The sequence below is a fragment of the Lissotriton helveticus genome, chromosome 2_1 (assembly GCF_964261635.1).
Source record: "Lissotriton helveticus chromosome 2_1, aLisHel1.1, whole genome shotgun sequence".
In the NCBI taxonomy this organism is placed as follows: Eukaryota; Metazoa; Chordata; class Amphibia; order Caudata; family Salamandridae; genus Lissotriton; species Lissotriton helveticus.
The window spans coordinates 138,102,397-138,114,101 of record NC_136059.1 but is presented as its reverse complement, the minus strand read 5'-3'; the positions used below and the strand labels follow the sequence as shown (position 1 = coordinate 138,114,101).

At 41.6% G+C, this 11,705-nt stretch overlaps 1 protein-coding gene across 1 annotated transcript in view; it reads right to left on the bottom strand.

The window, feature by feature from the left end:
* Positions 1-6,060: 6,060 nt before the first annotated feature.
* Positions 6,061-11,705, bottom strand: part of LOC144817799 (uncharacterized) — a 107,660-nt gene continuing 102,015 nt past the window's right edge. Inside the window, exon 4 of the mRNA XM_078674628.1 lies at positions 6,061-7,077. Coding sequence (XP_078530754.1) covers positions 6,596-7,077 — 482 coding nt within the window. The 3' untranslated portion in view covers positions 6,061-6,595. The remainder of the gene's footprint in view (positions 7,078-11,705) is intronic.

Genomic DNA, 11,705 nt, shown 5'->3' with positions numbered 1-11,705 from the left:
GGGTGATATGCATGCCTTTTAAAATAAATGTGATGCAGCACAGTGCCTTGTGCCAAGTTGCTTTAGATTTCATAGTTTTAGTCATTTGATGGGTGCGCATGGCGTTCCTGTGCATCCATTATGAAGCATGAGTATTACTTATGTATTTACGATTAAATTTGATGTAATCCTAGATATACTGCAATTGAAAAACCCGGGATTCCACCACAATCATGGCACAATGAGGAGAACTATGTTTATATAGCCTTGTTATTTCCTCTTTCATTACGTGATGCATTTAGCATCACGCATTGAAAAGGGAAATTTCTTCTTTGAACTGTTTTGTGCAGGAAGGTATTTCTTTTTGTACAAAAATAATCCTGCCCATAATGCAGGAACTCTACCATCATGTGCAAGGGTGTCTGCTTTGGTCCTAGGTTGCCTCAATTGCGCCAGTGGTAGGTGAGAGGTGAAGAACACTATATATCAGCAAATATTCAACACTCTCCCATTAATGCAGCAAAGAGTAGCAACTTTCCTTGCTGCCCTATGTTTGTTAATAAATATACCCATTGGTTTCCAAGGTCTAAAGGTCGGCAGCTCAGGCTACTGGGCCGCATCTCATTTCAAAGTGTGGAAATGTTCTGACAGCTGTAGGAAAAGTGGCCTCATACAATGCAAACAGGTTTCAGCCACACACAGGAGAATCCTCTTCATGCTTAGATGTCATACAGCAAATTCACAGGGGAATCAGCTCTACCAGCTTCAGTGGTGTCTTTCTCATTATAAATGATGGAGCTGGCACATTGCCTTTCATCCATTTCAGGTAGCAACTTATCTACCTGAAGGGTTTAATGTAGAGAAATAGACACCATCTGTGATTGTGTATCGACTTTAACATCTGCTTTCCAAAATAAACAGATCTAATCTGTGTCATTTGAAATGTTTTCCTCCTATTGAACCAGTCAGGCCTCTAGCTGTTCTAATTGGCTTCTCACCATAAACAACTGAGGACTCACGTGCTGAGCTTACATTTTCCACAAGACAACAAACAGTCACAAAGTAACAGGTGGCAAAGCGAAATACTTTATATCCTAACAGGGCCTTATATGGACAAATCTTCGATATCCACCATTTGTCGAGGGGGTGAGCAGCACCAAAACCTTTGCCTACTGTGGTAAACGTTTTAATAGAGTTCTACCTCTAAATGCCTATTTACTTTAATATGTGATTTTCACAATAAAAACACCAGACCTACTACCTTTTAATTATAAACTATCAAGCCAATAATTTTATCCTTTTCTTGTCACCAAGCCAACTCAAGCCCACAATAAATATTCATCACCTGTATCGTACAGGTCCACACTATTCACATTTTTGTTGCACTTAAAGGAAGTACTCTTGCCTACTTTACAGATAGGAGCAAAAAGTCATTTAGGATTACATCTTCTGCATACTCGAGTATGATCTGGGCATTCCTAATCTGAATATAAATTGCCTTTTTGCCACATCTACAGCAAATCATGCCTTTTACATCTTCTGTACATGCCAACTATCTGGCATAGAGTTATGCATGTATGAATGTAAAGAAAATCACTGTTGGCAAAACAAAAGACAACCACACCTAAGAGAACCTAACAAGGATTATTGATCTCACAGACTTTGTACGGGTGGATCACCAGCACCAAAACTCTTTACTACTAAATCTGTGAGTTTCCATCTAACAATATGTCAGCATTGTATATTAACAATTTATAGAATATCAAGAGGTCAAATCATATGCCAAACAAGCTAAATTACTATGTGATGATCAGGAGAAGTTAAACTAATAATGTGTGCTGCTAAAGTCACCCATAGGGTCTCCCTTCCTTATGAAAAGGTTCCCATCAGTCACCACTCGGATCCACCCTTCATCATCTGGGATCCTTCACACCTGAAGGTAGAATAGTGTACCCACTGCGGACTGGCAGGTGTCGAAGCCTAGACCTACATGTGGGACCCAGTGATTTAAATTCAATTTGTGTGTTCGAGGGTGACTGAAAGCAGTGCTCTAAAAGTGAGATAAGAAGTGAGAATGCGTGAAAGTGAATAACAATAAAATTGGGTAGAGAAGAAAAGAAAGATTTTTTAATATTATTCTCTTCAATCCCAAAGTAATAAAAAGTGCGTAGTGGTCTAAACAAATAACCACTGATAAGAGTGAACGGTCGACATGTTTAAACTGTCCCTAGGACCCTCTCCCCCTCTGTTTTGTGTATAATAACAATTCATCCCTATAAGGCTTTTTCCCTTTGTGATTGCTCTACACCTTAACCATGACATGCTTATTCAAGTTTTCTTAAAATTGCAACCCTCATGCATACATATATAACATTTCAAATATGTAACAAACTACAAATGCAAAATAATAAACAATCCATCTAGATGGGGTCTATCAATGAGTATTTCAGTGAAAACCCCTCAACATTTTATAAAGTGGGTGGCCAATGCAATAACCCTTTCCCACTCTGCTGATCTGTGAGATTAAATGTAACTAAAAATCTGTCTATAGCTTGTAACTCCATGTAATAAGCAACTATGACTTTGATTTTTACAGTTAATAAGCTAGACAGACTACCTTTGTCCTAATGCTACATAATAAGAACACCAGACCTGTCATTGGAGATACCATTTCCATTACACCTAACAGGTGTATATCCTAACCATCTAAGGCTTACAGTTTTGAGAGTAAGCCTTTCCAGAAGACAACCATCAGACACACAGTCATAAAATTAGAAGGGTTTGCAAAATGCTGCCTGTCCAACTATGGGCTAAATAGACTCTCACACAGCAAGCCTTCTATACCTACAGTTTCTTATACTGAGTGACCGACACAAAACCCACTATGGGAAATAAGTGAGATTCCATATTACTTCTAACCTATCTATAGGCTTTTAAATAGTCTAATAACATTCTAACCTTAAATATCCATAGACCTAAACACAGGCTTTTCACAATAAATGTGTCAGGCCTAATGCCTTTATGATAATATTGAATCATAGGCAGTTCAGGCCTATAGTCAGAATCACAGGCTTGACACTTTAAACTGCTCAGTCCTGCTACATTGAGTGTACACTTTTCCATAAGCCAAAAAAGTGGAATACAAGTAGTGTAGTCTTAGAAGAACACATGTTTGGCCCATTCATATCCAGGAGTCATGAGAACCATAATGCGGGTGAAGCTTATGCCCCTTTCTCAGTAAGACTTCCAAAGCTTTTTTTGTTTAATTCATATAAGGTCAGGTAACAGTTGCACTTTTGTGCTAGAAAAAAAAGTCAATATAGATTAGTGAAGCCCTGGGTCTCAAATACAAATCTGCAGTGTGAAGTGTAAAGGTATTAACCATACTCCGCTCATCTGTGCTTCTGCCAGAGAAAAACAAACACTGTATATTATCTTGTTATCCAAGACAATATCATGTGTGTACGCATGAAAGTTTAAGCTAGGTCAGCTGGCTACATAAAACAGTATCACAGCTGTGTGTAGGGCAAGCAGTTTTTTTGTAGAAGCTCAGTATATTTTGAGTAACTAACTAAGTACTCCAGGCTACCAACATGAGGACGGAGCCAAAGCCTCCACCTGTAAGTCCTCCTTATAGTCTGTTTTATGATTGATCGCATAATGTCCTGCAACAGCTACAATATCAGCCAGATCCAATGAGCTTTTGGACGAATCCAGATGAATGTTTTATAAGTGATGGGCTGATAGTTGGTGAGGTCATCAGGGCCAGTGTAGGATTCTCCAGGCATGGGAGTATTCGGCCTGGCCTGAGAGCTTCTGAGAAAATACTTTGAGTGAGGGAGGCATTAGCAATGAAGAGCATGGGTACGAATGAGTTTCCTCAAAGGTCTTTGAAGAAGGGCAATGGTAAGACATTATGGACCTCATTAACAAGGACCCTGCACCACGGGAACATCACTTTTAATGACGCTTTGGAGGCACACGTTACAGTGCCATATCTACAAGGTCATGTAAAGCCACTCTGTAATGTTTTTCTAAGCCTTGTAGATATGGTGTGATGTACAGCAGCATAAGACGCTGCATTGCCTCACACTGTGTTGGGGAGGCATGCCATGGGCGTTACAGTTTCTGTTCCCAGGTAACACCCATGGCATTTGACATATGCCCAGATGTACACTGTAAACATGGCAATGGATCAAAAGTCTGCGCCTCTCAAGGGGAGATGTAGAGGAGGCAAAATAACATTTTTTGTTCTACTTCTCCTAGTTTGTTTCTCTTTCCATGTGTGCTGCATTCAGCAGAACACATGCAAGGAGGACATTGACTCCATTAATTGTAGCTGTGAAGGATGTTGTCCAGTGCTTAATATGAGGTGCTGCTTTCCGGTGCTCAAAAGCGGTACAAAAGGGGCTGGTAATGGACGGAGCATCTGAACCAATCAAACACTCACACCCAGTCAAAAGATCTGGGTTTAATCCATCACCGTTCTTTAGCCCACTCTGCCACCCCAGCTCAGACATGGCTATATGCAAATCAGTCTGACCCTGTGCCTAATGGGAACAGTCCAGCCCGAACTGCCAAGCCATGCCTTCCCTAGACCGGAAATAAGCTTCCGAGGACCGGTTTCTGGCATTACAGCCGTCTTCAGCCCGGCTTGCTTGAATCCAGTGGCAAAGTGAGCAAGGGACTCACGTTTGAGCATACCCTGCCACACTTGTGGCAGCCAAAAGCGGTACAAAAGGGGGTGGTAATGGACGGAGCATCTGAAACAATCAAACACTCACACCCAGTCAAAAGATCTGGGTTTAATCCATCACCGTTCTTTAGCCCACTCTGCCACCCTAGCTCAGACATGGCTATATGCAAACAGTCTGACCCTGTGCCTCATGGGAACAGTCCAGCCCGAACTGCCAAGCCATGCCTTCCCTGGACCGGAAAGCTTTCCGGTGCTCAGCAGCGGTACTTAATTGGTTTCCGGTCCTCGGCACCGGCACCTGATTGTCAACACCAAACTTAGAACAGTCTGCCACATGGTGGAACTGCTCATCTAATTTAGAAATGAGCAGAGCAAGGATTGTTCAGGAATACAATATCAATAGAAAATGCTAAAACCTACCTCCCCAGCCATTCCTTTAGCTTTGGGGACCTAGAATAATCTGAACTGTCGCATTTACATGCAAGAGAGATGGTGAGTAGTTTTTTTGGCAGCGATGACAGGGGCGATGAGTGAAGCAAGAGTCAGTGACCTCCTTGTCAGTGCCCTGGCCCTTAATATTTTACAAATTAACCACTGATGCTGTCCCTTCCGGCCCTATCATTCATATAACACAGCCACCCTTGCATCATGGGGTGTCTGCATTGGCACACGGCAGTCCATTTATTGCTTGTGCAGAGAAATAGAACAGGAAAGTGCCGTATATGATAGACATAGCATATTCCTGAATAGACTACAAAGTTAGAAAGAGGGTCCAAGGGCTAGATTAACTACCCAACAGACACATGCCCTATTCACACTCAACAAACAAAAGGAATGTCTGGGGGTCAAAGAATGCTACAATCCCACTGTGCAAGCATCAGAAAGGGTGTTGTGAGATGGACAGGAGTAAGACTACTATGTGAAAATATGTGTCATACTGCACTTAAATTCCTAGGTCCTGGAAAAAGTGCCCATCAGCTCCCGCCCGGTACCGCTCTACATCATTTGGGCTCTCCTTACCCGGGAGAAAGTACAGTCTGTCTATGAAAGTAATATTTGACAGACGAACAACTACAAGTAAATCAGGAGTTGTACCTTGGGTTGGACCGGAAAGTGTTGTATATCCGGGTAGCTGAATTACAGTGGCAAAAATAAATTTTGTGAGAATAAAGTGCAAGTATTAAAATTAGGTAGTAATTGAGTGGGTGTAAGAATTATTTTATTATGTTCCCTCAATACTCCCAATATTAAAATTTAAGAAAACAAGCAGATTTAACTTAATATCGGCAAGTCAGTAGGGTCAAACCCTACTGACTTGCGGATATTATGTTAAATCTGCTTTAACATAACACCCATTCTGATGCTTACACAGTGGGATTGCAGCATTCTTTGACCCCCAGACATTCCTTTCGTTTGTTGATAGCATATTCCTGCCCTTTTCCTCTGCCATACAGCAGCAAGAAGGCTTTCAGAGCTGCTCTAAGCCAGCATATTGAAAATGCAGCCCTATCTTGTGGCTTTGAAGGAGTTCAATATGATGGTGAGATGGGAGAGAGATAGGAATTTGAAGACATATTGTTACTGGATTTTATGCGAAGGTGCAGGAAATAAAGGAAGGTTGATGTTGTTAATGTGCTGTTGGGTGTTCTTCATTCATTCATTGAAAAAAGTTACTGGGATTGCATTTTTCTGTACTATTTCTTGAGTAAATGAAGGGCCCGGAAGGGGTTTGATGCCGTGCTTGGTTTTATGCCTTCTTTGGGCCAGAGGACCTGGTCAGCTAGCAGCCCATTCACAATTAAGGAGAAAAGCTTAGGAGATGTGAGAGTTCCACCCAAAGGTATTGCAAAGTAAAATACATGAAAAGAAGCACATGACAGGGATTGCACACACATTGCAGTGCTATAGGAACACACTGATTTAGCGCGCTGCAGCTTTCTTCAACCTGCTGTTAGCCTCTTCCAGCTTATGTATGATGGTTGGTAATTTAGCAGTGACTAGGAGTGAGTACTCTGTACTACTTTCAACCAATGGGCGTAAAGTAACTATGATTTCATCCAAGACTCCCAGCAGACCATTAAACTCAATGGATATGCTTGCTGCACTGGTCTTGCCAGCCAAGGTGCTCAGGAAACTGGTACATTTCCTCAATGGAATGAGGAATTTGTTCAACTTTTGATACAGCGCCCTTTCCGAGTTTAGGTCTCGTTGTAGGATTTGAATTTGTTGAGTGTTATCCGAAATGGTCTGTTCGGTGGAACGGATTGCCTCCTTGTCGGATCGAAGCTCAGATTCAAATTTGTCCACAGCAGCCTGGTGCATCTGTTTCAACCTTTTAGCTTCGTTAGCTCTATTTATTGCATCACGAATGGCTGCATTTGCTTTAGCGATCATGATCCCACCTGAAAGAAATGGAAAAAAGACTACATGTTTATTGGCACACTGTAACACTTAAGTGTGTGAATAAATATAAATTATGAGATTATTCAGCCAATTTAATTAATAGTGTATAAAGCATTTAATTGCATTTTCTTTTAATTTGGCTACGAGGCACCTTCTTAAAAGGATTTCATGTTTTGCTAATAGGATTACATGCTAACTGTTAATATTTGAGGCCTGGGCGGATTTTTTAATTCTACCAGTGGAATTTAGTAATTCTGCATTACTCTTGTTATGAATAATTACATTCTGCTGCTCCCTTATTGGGGAACCACTGGAAAAAAAACGTCTACAGGCACCAGCACAACATTCATATTAATTAGCTGCAACATTATTTTGTGGTCTAACCCAAATGGGTTTATATCAGAAAAAAAAGATAAACCCATTTGGGTTAGACCCTATCCTTTTTATAAAAATAATCACAGCAGGAGAGCTATCTCGCTGGAAGCCACAAATAAAAAGCGAGCTTATTCTTAAATTGTATATCCATCCATTCTTTTTTATGTGATTTCTAAACTGGCTAGGAGGTATAAAGCAGTCCCTCTATGTTTAAAAAACATATTTTAAACTTCAATCTGCTGTGTTTTTTTAATGTATTTCTCCCACTTTCTGCCCTGTTTAGAAACCACTGCCTGGCAGTGCATACCCCTAAGCACCCATAAATACTCAGTAATCATTGTAGAGTATGTAAGGTCGCAAAGGGGTATGCAGTAAGCATTGGTGCAGCATGCATCATCACATTCTGTGTTTGGGTATAAGGGTGCTTTGGGGCATATTATCAAGGGGGTTTATCTCCGCTTTTTTGGCTTTAAAAGCCAAGAAAGCGGAGATAAAATTATCTCCCTATTACCTAGCTGTCGCTAACACCAGTTAGCGACAGCTAGTAGGAGATAGCGACCATCTTGGGCCCCACTTTGCATGTCAGTGATATTTATCACTAATGACATGCAAAGTGGGCGTGCCAAGATGTTAGCGACTGGAAACAGTTTCTAACATCGCTATCTCCTATTACCAACTTTTGGGGATATTCGCGCTAAGCGCGAATATCTCCAAAAGCTAACACCTGCCCTGAGCAGTTCTTAGCCATGTTATCCAATGGGAGGTGGATAACATGGCTAAGAGCATTAGCTCGGTAATGCATGAATATCGCTGACTTTTCAGTGATATTCATGCATTGCGGCCGATTTTTATCGCATTTGCGATAAACCTTGGTAGCGATAAAAATCGCCGCAGCTCAGCGGGAAATTTTTGTCTCTAACCAAGCAATAGCGATAATTATCACAATTGCTTGGTAATATGCCCCTTTGTGCGTTAAGAAAATAGTGTGAAATGCCCAGAATTTCACAGATTTTCCTGGGATTTTAATAGAATTTAGCGGAATCAAATTCTGCACATTCCACCCGACGCTTGTCATTATATGGAAAAAACTATCAATTTCTTGAAAACATAGACATGAGTGAGGCTGTTTTGAGTGTGCCTCCCGCAGATGTACCATGTGCTTTTGATTTTATGCTGCACTTGTCATAGCCAGGCTGAAACATTTAAATACATGTCGATTCGATATTCATAGTGAGCGAAACATAACTTGCAGAACCATTGGAGGTACATTTACTAAACATCCCTGCGATCCTGAGCAGCAAGCAAAGATGCTGTACTGTACTGCTTTGCGAAAAATAGATATAGCAGAAATGGTCAATATTTACAAAGATATAAAACATTCCTGCTCTCTTCCTGACCTAGTGCAGCTAACAGCCATTGCTGACACCCGTGCATCATAGTGAAAGGTTCCTGCATTGCAGGCAGTACTGTGTCTGTGCAGAAAGGGTAACCTTCTTGCACAAAATAATCCTTAGAGGTATTTTCCTCTATACATGTGTGCAGCTAACAGCCATTGCTGACACCCGTGCATCATAGTGAAAGGTTCCTGCATTGCAGGCAGTACTGTGTCTGTGCAGAAAGGGTAACCTTCTTGCACAAAATAATCCTTAGAGGTATTTTCCGCTATACATGTGTGTTGCAGAATGCAGCATAACTGAAAAGAGGAAATAACCAGAAATAAAGATATTTCCACTCCCCACACCTTACTTGGGAAGGTGCAACATTCTGATGTCATCAAAGGTTTACTGACCTTAGTAAATATGGGATTGTGTCAAAATTAATAGGTGGAACGCCTTCTCAATTCAGAGTTATCTAGCACACTAATTTAGGCTAAGCCATGCAGAGCCACTCAAGGTGGGTTTACATGTGCTAGTGTTGCGTTCTGTCACCTTGGTGTCTTTCTGTAGTTATGCCTGGACAGTTGGTATCTGTCCACTATGTGTGTGTGCGCGCAGGTGTGCACGTATGTGTTTGTGTGTTGATGTATATGGGTATGTGTGTGATTATGTGTTTGTGAGTTATGTCTTTGCAGCTTAGCCTCTCCATGTGTATGTATTAGTGTGAGCATGGTGAGTTTATGTGAATATGTCTTTCAGTGGATTGTGCCTCTCTATGAGAAAGTGTGTGTTAGAAACCAGGGCACAAATGTGCAAATATTTTGCCAATTATTTTGTGTTTCTATTTAAACACAGACCTGACGCAAAATCCAGGGTGGTATTTCTAAACCAATTCAAATGATGAGATGTGTTGTCAAATGACCAATAGTAATGCAATGCAGTGCAACACAGCCTTGCATTAATTTGCAACAAAGGAGTGTACTGTGGACAGCGCATGGGCATTCCTTTGCGTCCACCAATGGATTTAGAACAAAATTCACATCAACGCAGACTGGTATACATGGATTTACACCTCCCTGAGGCTGGCGTAAATATTTTTTATTTTTCCTCCTTTCTTCCTCTCTGGATGTGTGCTGCATTCTGCAGCACCCAAAAACAAAGGAAATTGCGTTAAAGCAGAGAGGAAATCATTACAGCACAAAAACTAACCTGCCCACAACTCATTTGCCCCTGTCCTAGGGCCTTATTTATGAAAAGTGACGCATCGATGCGTGAAAACAGCGATGCGTCACTTTTCACTGCGCTCTCCCTGCGACATGATTGATGCGTCATATTTATAATATGACGCATCATATCGCAAGGAATTACAGATACGTCAGTATTTCTGATGTATCTGTAGGCGCAAAAGTGACGCATTGCTGGAGTGTGTCACAAAAGTGACACAACTCCAGCAATGCTTCCTTTCACATGGGGAAAGCCCTATGTGAAAGAGCTTGCGTCAGTCTTACGCCTGCTGTGAGGCAGGCGCAAGATTTTGACGCACCAGTGTCCTAAAAGTGACGCAGTGAAATCTCATAGATTTCACTGCGTCACTATTACGAGGCTTTTTGCGAGTGAACGCCCCCTCTGCATACATTATACCTGACGCAGGTATTGTGATGTATTCCTATAGGTTCTGTATCGATCCCCCTATTCCTGACCCTATTCTGGTTAACAAGTTAACTAGCAGCCATCCCATGATGCAGAAACCGTTATCTGATTACGCCAGACCACGGCACAGGAGCGCGTTATCTGATTAGGTCATAACGCTTGCCATCTAATTAGGCAAAAGCAATATTCCTCCAGCCCCTGATAAGGCATACGGAGTTCTCAAAACAAATCAAACCTATGACAACCTGGGAAAAACCCTGCGGCCATTGTTTTGATTTCACCGAGAACTTCAGTAAAAGAATGTGCTAACGACCAGCTCGTATGACATCCTTATTGACGTATCTATGTCCATCCTTACGTCAATCTCGGCACCTTACAGGTATAAATATTACCGATATTGCCTTAAGCAAACACACGCGGTGGTGACGAGATCGGAGCAGCGAGACTTGCCGAAGCCCAGCAGAGAGCGAAGCCACCGGCGCTGCCCCGCCTTCCTGACGCGCTGAGAACCAGACGCTGCTTTCTCCTGCCGAGAAATCCAGCTCCGGCGCTTCCGAGCAGCCCTCGCAGGCAGCTTGGAATATCGAGACCTCAGACGAGAGATACTATCCCTCAACCATCCTAGATCTCAGGTACAGAGCTGAATAACCCCTTACAGAGAATTCTTGAGTCAGTCACTTGGCAAAACAAACTTAACTTAAACTGCTACTTTCTATCCCCGCCCACATATTAGGCCTAGGTCAGGTACACTGGGGTAGGCGTAGTTAGAAGCACCAGTTGAGTACTATTAGTCAAATGTATATGTGTACGTATATATTCTGTCCATTTTAAATAACGTATGGCTTAGAAACCATATCAATGTTTTTACAGTATTATTTTATAATTCTGCTTTTATTGTATGCACTTTACTTAACCATAAGTATTGCGATAATATCGATCCATTTCTCTTGTACGAGAAAAGAGACTGATCAATAAATAACATCTTTTATTGAACACGCCCGTCTCTTCCTTTTCTCTACACGTACTGACTGAGTAAAATAAGTTGTCTTTTGTTTTCACACGACTCTAGAGATACACTCTTGATTAGGGGAGAGCAAAGTTGTCATGTTCTATGGTTGTCAGAAACTAAATCCCTTCTTGTCTATCCAGGGAGGTTCAACTCCTCCTTGCCTATTCGAGAAAGTTTCTAGTGAACTCTGAGCTAGCTGGCAAACCCAAAACTTTAA